Raw genomic sequence first — 14,416 nt, 5'->3', positions numbered from 1 at the left:
CTGACAGAGCTCAAGGAGCGTGTGGACACCACTTTCAGATACGGGGTTTGGTTTTTGGTGGTCCTGTGTGGAGCCAAGTGTTGGACCAGATGATCCTTGTGGGTCCCTTCCACCTCGGGTTTTTCTGTGATTCTGTGAAATACAGCATTAAGCCACTAGCATTTATGATGACCTTTATTTCCTGTCATAGGGCTTGGGCTGGAAGGGACCTTGAAGACCACCCAGTTCCACCCCCTTGCCATGGACAGGGGTGCCACCCACTGGATGAGGTGTCTCAGAGCCCATCCAGCCTTTCCCTGGGCACCTCCAGGGCTGGGGCACCCACAGGCCCTCTGGGCAGCCCTTCCCAGCGCCTCACAACCCTATGGGGGAAGAATTTCCTCCTAACCTCCAATCTAAACCTCCCCTCTTTTAGTTTAAAGCCATTCACGCTTGTCCTATTTCTCCTGCTCGGTAACATAACCGGCAGTGCACTTTTTGGGTGAGCAACACCCTCATTATTGCTCAGACAGCCGTCAATTTATAGATGCCTTAAAGGAGGCTGAAGCGAGGTGGGGGTTGGTCTATTCTCCCACGTGCCTGGTGACAGGACGAGGAGGAATGGGCTAAAGTTGCGCCAGGGCAGGTTTAGGTTGGATGTTAGGAAGAACTTCTTTACCGAAAGGGTTGTTAGGCATTGGAATGGGCTGCCCAGGGAGGTGGTTGAGTCACCATCCCTGGAGGTCTTTAAGAGACGTTTAGATGTAGAGCTTAGTGATATGGTTTAGCGGAGGGCTTGTTAGTGTTAGGTCAGAGGTTGGAGTAGGTGATCTTGGAGGTCTCTTCCAACCTAGGTGATTCTGTGATTCTGTGATTCTGCAATTAATTCTGTGGTTCTGTGATGATTCTGTGATTCCTACGCCGCGTTGGGAAAAACACCCAAGGGGCGGGGTGGAGGGGGCGGAGCGGCGCTCCTCGCCCCTTTCTGTCCCTCTGCGCCTCCCGTAGGCGCGGCGCTGCCGATTGGCCGGGAGCTGGCGGGGGCGGGGCAGCGCCTCGGGGCTCCTCTTCCGGCTGCGGCCGGGCGAGCGGGGGGGGAGGGGGCGATGGCGGAGGCCGTGAGGGGGCCGCGCAGGGCCCGGGCCCGGGGCAGGGACAAGGACAAGGTAAGGGGGGGGGGTCACGGCTCTTGGGGGTGCCCAGGGAGGGGTCGGACGTGGTGCTGAGGGACAGGGCTTGTTAACGTTTGCGAAATGCTCGCCGTAGATAAGCGGGAACTGAAAGGGTTCATAAATCTTACATAAATCTTGTTTTTGTCTAGCAGTAGCAACGGGAGAAATGCGGGATGCAGCGCAAAGGGAGTTTCTTCTGCGAGGACTGCAAGAAGGAGCCTTGAGATTGTAGCGAGGAGAGGACAGGAAAGGTTCGGGGGTTTGTAGCGCCTGCAGGGCAGTGCGCTGGCGGAAGTCTGACCTAGGGATGTGATATCTCGTGGAAGCTGCTGGCAATTTATTGTCAGGAGATGTTTGTTATAACTCCAAGCCCTCGTTCAAAGAATTGTGCTGACCTGTTTTCAACGTCTCACCTGTAGCCCTAAGGGTTTCGGGTTGTCAGCAGTATTTTGTGACCAGAAGTGCTTGCAGGCTTTAATGTAGTGGAACACAGCCTGGAAGCGAAGGCAGTGCTTTGCCATTCTGTAAAGACGCTTTGAGGAGACACCTGAATTCAAGGTGGTCTGGAGATCGCAATTCTCAGGGCCCTCAAGCTGTTTTCACGTATGCCCTCTTGTGAGGCAAAATCTTGTCAGCTGACTAGAGAAAGCGCGTGAGGAGTTGTCAGTGAGTTTCCAAGCCTGCAACCTCTTCTGCAGCCCTGGAGGGGTACTGAGAGCTTGTCCTGATTTCAGCTGTGTTCCTTGTTACGTTGTTTGGGTCATCCACAACTGGCGTGGGTTAACCTAACTCCGAGCAGTTCTGCTTCGTAGAAATGACCGGTACACACAGGCAACCTGTGGGCACACCTCTAGCAGAATGGTTACTGATGTGCCGTGCAGCCTTATGTCCCCTGCTGTGCTTTGGGAAGGAGGCTACGAATGTACGCTTCAGGCTAGGCTCGTGGGAACTGCTTGCCCCCAGACTGGCCTTAATTTAAAAGTGGATAACTGGCTTACCATTTTCACGTCAGTTCGAAGTTGTTCCGTGTCTCTTGTCTGTCATGCCTGTTTTCAGTGGGTATTTCAGTAATTGTCCAGATTTTGTGATGGTTTTCAGATGCAATTAGGAGATGCATTCTAGACCTTTCTTTGTCCTGAAGTTACCTTTTGAAAATAATTTTCAGTTCCTTAAGATACTTCTGTAAAACTAAAGACGAATCCCAAAGTAACTTCTTGCAGTATGGTAAAATCTAGTGAGTCCTTTTCAAGAGGTCAGACAGGTTCCTGTTACCTGGATTATTTATACATCAGCGAAACATGCTGTCCTAGGATATCCATAGCTTTCAATGTAGAAGTATTGAGATGTTTGAACAAGAAGTGACCAAGACGGTAGACATTATTGCACAGTGTTTAAAGGGCACCTAAAGGCCAGGGATCTGTTTAACGCATTTCTTTTTACCTTTAATACCATGAAAATTAACCTGGTAAAGAAGGGCTGTTGTCGGTGATGTTGGCAAATGCCGATTTTGGTGATGGTGGGATTCGGGATGCCAGGAGGAGGGGTTTGCTTGTTAATGACACTGTGAATTTATTTCTAGGAGAAAAAGAAGAAAAGTAGCGAGGAATCCCAGACACGAGAGCCTGATGATGTCTTCCTCCCTCCTGTCTTGGAAGTGTCTTCTCAAGCCAGTAAAGCGCAAGTGGAACAACCCGGAGAATTCACAGAAATTCAGCTCCGCGATGAAGTAGAGGATGTAAAACCTGCAACTGATGCACGTGACATCCCCTGTAGTAATGTAACTTCAGCAGACGAAGGGTCTTTGGCAGCGACTCTAGAGCCTTCAGCAGATGGAGAGGAGACCAGAGCTGGCCCCTCACGTAAAGAACGTGGAGGGGATGTTGAGAAAAGTGAAGAAAGCAAGCTGGACAAGCCTCCCAGGCCCGTGGAGGTGGTTGCTGGTAGATCAGGACACTCTGACTTGCTGGGTAGTACCTCTCATCCCAGCGCAGCTGGTTCTCAGGCAGTAGTGGGCATTGCATGGGACAAAGGAACTGAAAACGCGCAGGATGTTAAAAATCCTCTTGCCCGTTTCTCAGAGAAGCTTCCTCTTAGCACCTCACAGCTCCGTGAGAAACCCAAGGCGCCTGTTCAGCGTTTGGGGCTGAAACCAATTTATCCAGACCTGTCGGCTGAGCTCTCCTGCGAGAGGCCAACTGTCATGGCTGTTAAACCCCTGCTGCACAACGAGAGGCTCTATCCCGAGCTCCCGACAGAGCCTGAGCTGGTGCCGTTTACCAGAGAGCAGCTGAAGATCTTTGAGCCGTGTTCATGGCTGGAGAATGTTGACTCCTACGCGGAGGAATTTGAAAGCGTTGCTCATCAGGACAGGCACGAGTTCTACGAGTTGCTCCTGAACTACATGCGCTGCAGGAAGCAGCTGCTGCTGGCTGAGGCGGAGCTGCAGGCTATGACGACAGACTGCCAGAACGCAAAGGGGAGACTGTGGACCTTTAAAGAAGAACAGAAGACTGTGCAGGTGCTGTCACTGAAGCTGCTTTTGGAGCAGAACTATTTGGATGTGGTTCTGGAAGCTGATTTTACTCGCTGTTATGTTTACTGTATTTAGGATGCTCTGTTCTAAAGTGGGTGGTTGCCTTTGCTTTTCTTTCTCTCTGCTGACCCCCACTTTCAGATCCTGTTGACACTTAAGACAGCTGCTTTAAACTCTTGACGGGTGTATGGCAGTGGGATCTGTTTTAGTGATCTCTTTTGGAGTCAGGCTCACCTGTAGTCAGTCAGTGCCTGTGCGCAGCCAGTTCTGCCTGGAGCACTGGGTGAGGTTGGTGCCACAGTCCTTAGAGAAGATGCAGGAGCTGCGTGGCAGAGTAGGGCTGGATGGCTGTGGGGCTCCAGAAGGACCATCGCGATGGTGTCCCCTCTGGCCTGCTGCCTGTAGTGACACTTCTCACTGATGTCAGTCCTGGCTGCGTCCTGCTGTCAGGTGGCAGGCGCAGAGGAGCTTGAGTCATGCTCACAAGTGACCCTGCTACTGGAAGCACAGTTCCTCAGAGTTTAATGCTGAGAGACATCCGCTGTACAGATCGGAGCCTGTTCCTTTTTACTGGGGAGTACAAGTGTAATGGGCCTGTGTCACTGGGCCTCTTTCGGCTCTGTTTTTGTGTTGATAAAATCGCTTTCAACACAGAAACTTGGCTTCACTCTTAAGTCCCCACTGGTCATCATGGAGCTGGCTAAGCTTGCTTCTTGCTTTATTCCCTCCTGGTTCAGAATAATTGTTGTCTTGATACTAATTTAAAAATTTTATCCTAATAATTTCAGAAATACAGGGCCAAGCTTCCAAAGCGCGTGGTCTGAAGCTTGTTTTCTGGTTATGTGAAAGAATGATGGGCTGTTATGTATTGTGGGTTTCTCGTGCTGAAGAGTTAGAGATAGGGCAGAGGAAGACTGTTCTCACTGTTTAACTCCAGTTTGGGGAAAAAGAGTACAGTTCAGTTCAGAAATCTTTAACGTATTATAGGGAATTGCTATCAACAGTGAGTTCTGGGAGCTTAGAAAAATATTTAGCTTGTTCCAGTCTGTATTTTAGGTTTAGAATAGTAAATACAAATATTTACAGAAATCTATAAAGCGAGAAGCAGGTGCACTCACTGGGAGTAGAGACAGCTGATTTTGCTCACATCTTTCAGTGATACAGGCAAGCCACTTCATGTCTACCTCTAAACTTGAGTTATTGAGGGTTTATGAGAGTCATGTTTTTTGGAAGTCAGGGATGTGCATTTTCAGTATTCAGCAGGTCTGAAAACTAAGTGGAATGCTCCCAAATGTTTGTCCACCTGTAAAGTGGTCCCTTTTATGAAAGCTGTGAAATCTGTTGAGGGGAGGGTTATGTCAGGGTCACTTTCTGCAAGCACACTTGACCAGGCAAAATGAGAAAACGACTTACATGAAATACTTGCTTTCTTTCCAGGGTGTCTGTGCAGATCAGTGCAAAGTGACGGGTCACCATCGCTACCAGACAGTGGAGCTGAATGAAGGTGTGTTGGGGGAACTGAAGAAGCTGTTTGAAGCCAAAGCAGAACACGTGCACCAAACGCTGGCTCTACACTCGTACACTTCGGTGTTATCTCGGTTGCAAGTGGAGTCTTATGTGTACAGGTTGCTGAACAGCTCCTCGCTGCTGAGATCGGTGGCTCTTCAGCAGCAAGAACAAGGTGGGTGAACGCTGCCTGTGCTGTTCAGGGTGCCCGGCACCTTGTTCACCTGGAGTTCTGGAGTCTTGTGGTGGGAATTGTGCACCAGAGTGTTTCTCCTCTGATCCTAAAACCTGTTGATTTTATGGAGGGATCAGTGAAACGCTTTTCTTGCAGAAAAACTTAAGTTCTCCTACCTTCTGTGCCTGGAGAGTCGAAGTTGAATGCAGGAGTCCTGTCTTCTGTCTAGGCTGTATGCTGCCACAGATTACTGTAGGGGGACGCCAGGTGGGATGGGACACCTGCAGTTCAAGCTCTTGTCAAAGAGGCCCTGTAATACAGTCCGTTTGCCAAACTGATGATGCACAAGTTTAAAAACAGAGGAATATACCTGCTGCTTTACTTTTTGGAAGGCCATTTGAAATCTCACAGCTCTAATAGAAATCTTACTGGCGTTCAGGCGAAGCATGTTACTTATTTGGGTTTCTGCCAATATCTTTTAGCTAAAGTATCCCTCCCTCAGATATTTCTCCTCCCTTTGTCCCTCACCCCCGGATAGTTCATACGCATTGTAAATAGTGTCTCTTACAGAGTTTATGTTGAGGGAAGGCCTTTTATGAGAGCAACCATAGGATATTCTTCTTGCAATTAGCATCCAATACTTAATTATAAGATTAAATGAAATATGCTGCGTAGGTGTTCTTGTTTGTCAGTTTTGGCAAACAGCTGTGTTGAAATATCTTGGTATCTACAAAGTTATAGCCCCAAAACAACAACTTACGCTACTCTTCTGAGAGCTGCTCATCAAAGCTCCTTAATTCTTTTCTTAATTTGCAGTTTCAAAGCACTCTGAAAATCTTTCTTCAGACTTGGGCCAGTTGAAAGAATGTATCAGCGTTCTCTTCAGTTTCACTCGCAGACTTATCGAAGATCCTCAGTTTCAGAGTGACCTTCTCATGTGGCTGCAGAGGCTGGTGAGGGAGTGAGCATGATAGAGCTGTTTGATTCAACACATGGGATGAATTCATAGAGGACTTTTTAAATGTGTATAGAGTATTAATGCTTCTGTTTTGGAAGTTAAATTATTCTGATTAGCAATTTTGAGAAACTTCTGTTCTTGCTGACTTCTACATAAATTATTTCTTAATAAACTTGTAATTAATTTTGCTGGTTTGCACTGTGGCTCAGAGCCAAGCAAGCAGGCTTTTAAATACTGTTCTGCTCTAACTTGCTCTGAAAACTGAGGCTTGCTGGAAAGTGTGGGAGGAGAAATGAAAAAGCAATATTATCCTATTTAGCAAGGATATAAACAAACAAACCTTGAGATTATTTACGAGTCCAATATACTTCCCTTTAGGTGTCAGTGCTGCAAAGAATTGGCTGTCCAGGTGACCAGCTCTTCCTCTTCAACCACATCCTTCGATGCCCAGCTGGGATCGGTGAATGGGCTGTTCCGTTCATTCAGGTGTGAATGTTTATTTCTTTATTGTGGGAAGGTTGGAGGGGGCAGACAGGTGAGACTGGAAGCGCCTTTGTGTGTGGTGTATAAGGAAAGAGGAAGAACAGATTTCACAGCCTGCCCGTTGAAATGGGACTGGGCTGCCTTTCCCTGGAAAGTTAATTAGCTGGGAATATTTCAAGGGCAAGGAGAAGGGTTCGCTTTGTATAGACCAGAGGGAGCGTAGGTATCCACAGGTGTCAGGGCATTGATTCAAAAAACTTGTCCCCTCCAAGGGGGGAAGATGTAGGAAATCTAGCTGTAGGAAAAGGTTGCAGTTATGCTAATAGGGTAAGGCGAGCCATGAAATAGAAGGGTGACTGGAGGTAGCATTGGAACTTCTCCTGTGCTCAGCTTCCCGCTGATGTGCAGGTGTATGTGAGAAGTGAAGAAAAGTTGTCTTTCTGCGTACCTTTTTGATGTTTGTTTCCTTCTTAAATTTTTTATACCAGTACTCTATAGTACCTAATACTGCACCATAGCAAGACTTCCTCCAGGGTATCGGAACTGTCTTTTCCACTCATTTTTTGGTCAGACTAAAAACTATCCAGAAATGCGAAACCCAGAATATGAATTTCTCTGGTAAAACTGATTTGCCTTTTGTTTTACTTGGATTGAATTTTACTTATTTACTTAAACTTTTGCATTTAATTCCAGATCAAAGTCTTGGATAACCCATCAGGTGTCTTTCATTTCATGCAATCTCTTGCCTTGCTTATGTCTCCTGTCAAGTAAGTATGGAAATATAATTTTATAAATATGATCTGACGATTTAATAGTAGAAAACATGATGGTATAAAATCTTCTTGTACGACCCTGAAAGCACATTGCAGGCGAAGTCATAAAAGCAGGCACAAATATGAGATTCATGGTTAAAGTCAAACTCTTATTTTATTTATTCACCTTGAAACACAGCCTTGGCAGCACGTTCTCTGACTGCACGCGGTATGATAAAGCTTTCTTTTAACTGTCAAATAGCTTGTGATGGCTAACTTTTTTTTTTTTTAGTGAATTCTGAAATAGTTCTTGCAGTGGATGGTGGCCTGATCAGAATTCAAGGCCGTATGTTGCAGAGACAGCATAAAGGGTTTAGTAAATTGGTGGAGATGCTGTTTGTATTTCTTATTTTTCATGCTTTTTTATCTAGAAGTAATACATGATGCTAGAGATGCTAGCTAATGAAATTAATCATTAGGGGAAAACTCCTGTTAAGTGCTTCAGATAAAATGCATAACTTGCCCTGACCCCCCCCCCCCAACAGATTTTAGTGTTGAAGAATCAAACTACTGGTGTCTTGATAGTCTGACCCTGTGTTAACTGGGACTTTGATTAGTGTACACTGTTGTTTTAAAGGGTTTTGTTTTACATTTCCTCTCTAGAGCTGCTTGGGGAAACAAATGTGTCCTGAGGGTACATGTATTGCTGCTGGGTTATTATGCTTGTGCTTTGAACGAGGACTGATTCAAGGTGTGCAGGGTGGCTCTCTCAACTGTTTATTATGCAGGAATGCAGAGACTTCAGTGGCTGTACTTACTGTTAAAGATCTGACACTTCTGTTACAGCTGCTGTGTGTCAGGAACCTGTTTCACTTCTAAGCCCCATTCAGAATTGGATACTGGTATTGTGAAATTCAGAATTGTGAAACTGTTATCGTAAAGCTTGTATTTCATTTCTAATATGTTTGCATTATCAGTGTGGCTTTGGACGGATCAGGAGGGTGATGTGGTGCCAGAGCTTTTGTTGCATTGTGTTCAGAGTTCTGCTTGTACATTTTTCCTTTTAAAAGGAAGTTATAAGTTAAAATTTTAACATCTGTATAGCCTTTCTGCTTGTTCATTTAACTTGCTGGTATATATCTGAACAGCTGAAGATATTGATGGTATAGAGTCTGAAAACTGGCATCCCAGCCTTACGGTGGTCTAATATATGGAATTGGAGCTGGCTTGAAGTGAGGCAACTCTTTCCTGGAAGTTCTTTAGCTGTGGTAGCTCGGTGTACCTAAGTCCAGTCCTCCTAATGTTGGCATGGCATCCAGCTAATGCAGCTGTGGCAGTTCTGTAGTGGAGCTAGCCTATGCTTGTCCTGCTAGTCATTGACTCACCACGTGATAGCTTTAAATAGTTGTTTTAGAGTACCTCGAAAAAATCATATCCTTTTATTTGGTTTCAGGGATTTTTCTTGCATGAGGATAATAGTTTTATTTCTTGCATATTAAAACATGCTTTCTATACAGGGCTGACAGCCATTTATAGTTCTCAGAATATTGCAGACTGTGAGTCTTGTAAGGCATTAGGTTATTTGGCACACTTGTTCGTGAATCTGTTTTGGATATTTTCTCTGGTATGGGTTAACCTTGGTAGACAGCCAAGTGCCACACAACTACTTGCTTACTTGCCCCCTAGTATGGGGAGGAAAAAATAAAAGGTAAAAGTACAAAAACATGTGGATTGAGATAAAGACAGTTTAATAGGTAAAGCAAAAGCTGCGTACACAAGCAAAACAAAACCAGGAATTCATTTGATGCTTCCTGTCAGCAAGATGTTCAACCGTTTGCAGGTCAGCAGGGCTCATCATGCTAAAGGGAAGACAAACATCATCGCTATGAATGTGTCTGCTTCCCTCTCCCTCAGCTTTTATTGCTGATCCTGATGTCATTATGGCATGGGATATCCCTTTGGTCAGTCTGGGTCACCTGTCCTAGCTGTGTCCGCTCCCAGCTTCTTGTGTAACCCCAGCCTCCTTGCTGGCAGGGGAAACAGAAAAGGCTTTGACACTGCAAGCACTGCACTAACTAGAACATCTGTGTGGTATCAACACTTTTTTTCATCACAAATCCAAAGCATAGCACCATACAGGCTGCTGTGAAGGACACTAGCTCCATGCCAGCTAAAACCAGTGTGATCTCTTAATTGAAATATGATGAAATTCTAGGTTTCTATCATTCAAATTTTTGTAAACTTTATTTTTTTCTTTAAATCAGAAATAGGGTGGAGTTCATGTGCCATATGAAACCAACTGAAAGGAAAAGCTCCTCTTCCTCTGGGAAGGAATCTGGAAACTGGACACTAGTAGATGAAGGAGGAGAAGAGGTATAGTGAATGATGTTTTCTTTTTGTGCTTTGGTTCAGGCTTACTGTATTGATGTTGTGAAGTGGAATAAGGAAAACTTAACTGCTGTTCAGATTAAAAGCATCATTTGAACCTTCAATCTCTTTTACTTGCCTTTTATCTCTGTGATATAACTGTAGATAATGGAGTTTCCAGAAGTGAGTAATGAGAGATTGAACTTAAGAGTGCTATTGCATGCAAAAAGCATGGAAATAGTGCATTTGAACAGTTGCTTCACTGCAGAATCTGTGTTGGACTAGCGTAGCATTGTCTAGTTTTTCTTTCTAGCTGGCGAGTGCTGTTGTGTAGGGGCACACAGACAGAAATTTAGGAGCTTCTGTGCACGGAAGGCAGAGTTCGTTTGTACTTCCTTTGTTTTGCAAAGCAAGCTGGAATTAGCACAGTAGCGAAGCCCTTCTATCATGTGTTTTATTGGTAAAATTAGTATTTTTATTAGTAAAACTGACTGTTTGAATCCTTCTATAGGATGAGGATCCTGAAACAAGTTGGATTCTGCTTTTGGAAGATGACTTGATTGCCCTGTTGTCACAATTCCCTTTTCATGAACTGTTTCAGCAGTTCCTTGGGTTTAAGTCTGCAGGTAATGAGCCAATAAAGTGTTTCTCTTTATTTTGCTTTTGTTAATGGTATCAATGACCACAAAGGCCAAGAATGCTACTGCATTATGAGAGTTTTGAAGTGAACTTATACAGAACCTGAGCAACAGCTCACAGACTAAATAAATATAGATGGAAATGTATGTTATTTGCATGGGATAATTTAAAAAATTACAGCAGTACTAGTGTGCAAGTATTCTATTAAGTCTCTGGACAAGTACGTGAAGATAACTGCTCGCTAGAGATCTTATAACTTGCATAGATGATTTGTACTTTGATACTTAACAGGTATTTATCATTCATTTCATAAAGAAAACAAATTCACTATCTAGCTGGCAAACAATGAAGGTAATTTTTGTTGCTTAAAGTGCTTTTGAAATTACATAAAAGTTACTTAAGTATCCAGAATTCATGCATATTTTTGAGACTTGCTTTTTTCTGTCTTGGTCTTAGGTACTTATTTTCCTGAAAAATCAACTCCCCAGGAGATGATGAAGATTTTTGCTTTTGCAAACTCCTTAGTGGAACTTCTGTCTGTGGGGTTAGAAACATTTAACAGAGCACGGTACCGACAGTTTGTGAAGCGAATTGGTCAGCTAATAAAGTAAGAGCATATATCCTCTGTGATATGGTTGAATCGTTTTCATACACTCTGGTTTAATATTTAGAGCTCCTTAATAGATAAGTAAATAAACCCAAAACATTTCTTGAGTAGCTTTTGTTGGGAGAGTTGGTCAGTTTAGAATTAGCTGATGGGTGAGTCTGAAATCCCAGAGTCCTTGACACTGAAACTGCCTGTGAGGTGAAGAGCTACAGTCTAAATGCTGTAGCTACAGAAGAGCCAGGTGAGCTGAGGAACACTGTGCTGACTTCTCTCAGGGTTGTGAGTGGGGTCACTGAAATCCAGCAATTTCTCTAATTGCTCCTATTTATAACTGGTGTTACTGCCTTCTTTCTGTGGTAATTTAGAATTTTTTTATTTTTCTCTAATTTTCTCCTTGGAAAATCCTTGTTGCACTAAGCAAATGTAATTGGAAGCTAGAAGTTGCTCTTTGTTTCTAAGTCTTTCAGTCTCTTTACTTGGCTTATATGAGTGTGTTGTTGAGGGGGATGTAGTTGAATCAAGACCAAAGCTGGTTTTCCTTTGTGCTAGTAGAGTGAGAACTTAGTATAATTTTTCCTGTATGGGTTTTTAGCGTGTATTGCCATTTCATAAAGCAGGATTGCCTTAAGGCTTGGAAGTTCACATACAAATTAATTTGATATAACAGAATATTATGTATTTTTTGCTTGCAAAGCCAAGGAAAGATAACAGAGGAATTTTAGGCTAATCCTGTCTGAAGTGCAGAGGGAAAAGTACATGCTATTTATATGGCAGTTTCTGGAAATGAAGGGTTAAACCAAGGATTAAATATGTCTCCTGGAACTAGACCAGAGTGTAGCTGCACATGTCTGTGTCTTTATCTGGTGATTACATACTTAATGATCCCTCTGCAACTTTGTTGCCCTGTTGTGTAGGATGACACTCTGTCATGTGAGTGACCACTGGGCGCAGTACGTTAGTGGCAATAAACAATATGGATCAATAGCGCATCCGTACTCTCTGGAGAAATTGCAACTGGAGTTCGATGAGCTGTTTTTCAGAGCTGTTCTACATGTTCTGAAGGCAAAAAGGTAGGCTGTCCGATGTGATCGATACTGACTTCATCTTGGAGTGAGATACTTGAAACCAGGAATTGCATTAGTTTTAAGTACTTCGTGGTTTCAACAAGACTGCAGTATGCAGGATTTTTCAGCACACTGGTAGCATCAAGATGGGGAGGAGCTGCACTTGAATTCTAGCATCTGACAGAAGCTCTGGGGAATTGTTCATTTCAGAAATAGGTTAACTCACGATGAGAAGTACTAAAACAAATCCTCATGTTCCTAATTCTGTTGTATAATGGAGTTGTGGGCGTATGGCTCCTTTTCAAATGTTGGGATTTATCATTGTGAGACTCTGCCTCTCTTCATACCTAACAGGCTGGGAGTCTGGCTCTTCATGTCTGAGATGCCTTACGGAACATTGTCCAGCAACATGCTTTGGAAGCTCTTCTTTGTCATGCACTGTGCAGAGAGTGAGCACCTGGAAAAGCTCTGCTCTTCCCTACAACCTGCTGACTGCAAACAGAGGCTCAAAGGTAGAATTCCTTCATTTTTACCAATTTTAATAGATTCCACTACAGGTGCGTCAGCAACAGGTTTAATTCTTTGCAGGTTCTGCTGTTAAATACATCCTTGGTACCATGACAGGTCCATAGGCCTCAGAATTACCATGGGTAGTTCATGGGCTTGCAGCAAGTGTTTGACCAGATGCTAATTTTAATGGGAATTAGCATGTCTACTGTCCTTTTAGTTTTCTGTTTGTCAGTGACTGCTACTGGCTGCTTCAGAGCTTCAGGTGTGCCATGTAGTAACTACATTTGTGTGTTTTCATATTGAGTTGCACCTTGACCTTCAGCAGTCAAGATGACCTTCAACAGAGACTTAAATCCTGAAATAAGGAGTTATGCATCATGCAGTTTTATTGTGAGCTGTTGACTGTTCTTGAGTCTTCAGCTGGTGATAGCTGTATAAATAACCCCATCCTCCTTCGTTTCCTAAACTTGGTAGTTCTGGCTTTAGTAACTTACATTGCTGGATATCTGCTTATCTTCACAGTTGCAGATGTTGCCCTTATCTTGTGCCTTTTTTGATGCTTCTCTTGTCCTGTGTGCCACCATTTCTTTCTGTTTTCACTGTACTTCTGTCCTGTGTTGATATCTGCAGCTATTGTGGTGGTTTCACCTGTAGCAGAGTTACTTAAAAGCCAGTTTGAATGCCACCTTCCCTTTGTTGTCTTCTTTGTGGAAAACTTACTCAGGGACTTGATTGACAGGGAGTCAGGTAAACAAAGCAGTAACTCCTTAGTTCACAGACTCTGTTCTCTTGAGGTTTGCTCTCGCTTCCTGTCAGTTTTACTCTTCAGCTGGGTGATGGGCCAGATAGCTATCACCACATCAACCAAGTCTTTTGATGGAGAAGTAGAAGAAAAGGGTGATCTTCAAGTTACCGAGTATCTTAACTCTGCTTAAAACTCAGCTAACGTTTAGGGCAGCGCACTCAGAGTGGGAGAGTGGTATCAAGACTCTAGCTGTGTGTATTTTATGAAGTGCTGATCTGTTTTGGCTGGCTTGGAGCTAATCAGTAATAGTTATGCTGTTTCAGTGAGGACAGTCTTGTTTCTGCAAAGATTTTTTTTACTTCATCTCAAACAAAGAACATAATATGATGTGGTAGACTGCAGCTCTGACACAAACAACCTTTTTTTTTTTTTTTTTGGATCAAGCATTGTTTTGCTTCTAGCTAACTTTTTGTGTTAAAGTCCCTGGTATGCTGATGCAGGATATTTTTATCCTCTTCATTCTCTTCAGTGGTTTATGTCAGCACTCTCGTATTTTTTCACAAATGTCTAGACTGGCAATATTAACAGTTTTTAGTGAAATCCATCTAATCTTCTGAAATAGTTTATTTTGCCTGACATTTACCAATGTAGTGCTAGCTTTATTTCCTGTAATTCATACCCTAATAGACCATGGAATTAACATTCTCTTGGAAGAGTGCTCCTTTATTGATATTGATGGAGATGTTGTCGCTCCTCTGTGAGACGAGATGGAGTCTCTCTTCTTCCCTTGCTCACTGTCTGCGTTCCCCAGTCCCAAGACGGGGCTTGGTGGGAGTTTGTGAGGTTGGCACGGGGGACTGCGGTGTGGAGCCCAGGAACAGTGCAGAGGAGGATGTGGCTAAAGCAGGAAGCTGGGTGGCTGTGGA

General features: G+C 43.9%; 1 protein-coding gene across 4 annotated transcripts in view; it reads left to right on the top strand.

Moving 5' to 3' along the window:
- Positions 1-1,052: 1,052 nt before the first annotated feature.
- EPG5 (ectopic P-granules 5 autophagy tethering factor) overlaps positions 1,053-14,416 on the top strand; it is a 51,482-nt gene continuing 38,118 nt past the window's right edge. For 2 of the 4 annotated variants that reach the window (XR_010828000.1, XM_048051429.2), the window contains exons 1-11: positions 1,053-1,145; positions 2,731-3,669; positions 5,122-5,365; positions 6,182-6,318; positions 6,702-6,809; positions 7,500-7,573; positions 9,823-9,931; positions 10,437-10,551; positions 11,021-11,171; positions 12,086-12,241; positions 12,590-12,747. Coding sequence is in view for 3 of the 4 variants with exons in the window: in XM_048051429.2 (XP_047907386.2) it covers positions 1,086-1,145; positions 2,731-3,669; positions 5,122-5,365; positions 6,182-6,318; positions 6,702-6,809; positions 7,500-7,573; positions 9,823-9,931; positions 10,437-10,551; positions 11,021-11,171; positions 12,086-12,241; positions 12,590-12,747 (2,251 nt within the window). In the remaining variant the exon portion in view is untranslated. Of the gene's footprint in view, positions 1,146-2,730; positions 3,670-5,121; positions 5,366-6,181; positions 6,319-6,701; positions 6,812-7,499; positions 7,574-9,822; positions 9,932-10,436; positions 10,552-11,020; positions 11,172-12,085; positions 12,242-12,589; positions 12,748-14,416 lie in introns of those variants that run through there. The other 2 variants (XM_048051428.2, XM_066989100.1) reach the window with 2 other exon arrangements.

This window comes from Anser cygnoides, chromosome Z, assembly GCF_040182565.1.
Source record: "Anser cygnoides isolate HZ-2024a breed goose chromosome Z, Taihu_goose_T2T_genome, whole genome shotgun sequence".
Taxonomy (NCBI): Eukaryota; Metazoa; Chordata; class Aves; order Anseriformes; family Anatidae; genus Anser; species Anser cygnoides.
Note: the sequence above shows the minus strand (reverse complement) of the source record. Positions and strands in the feature narration are given on the sequence as shown.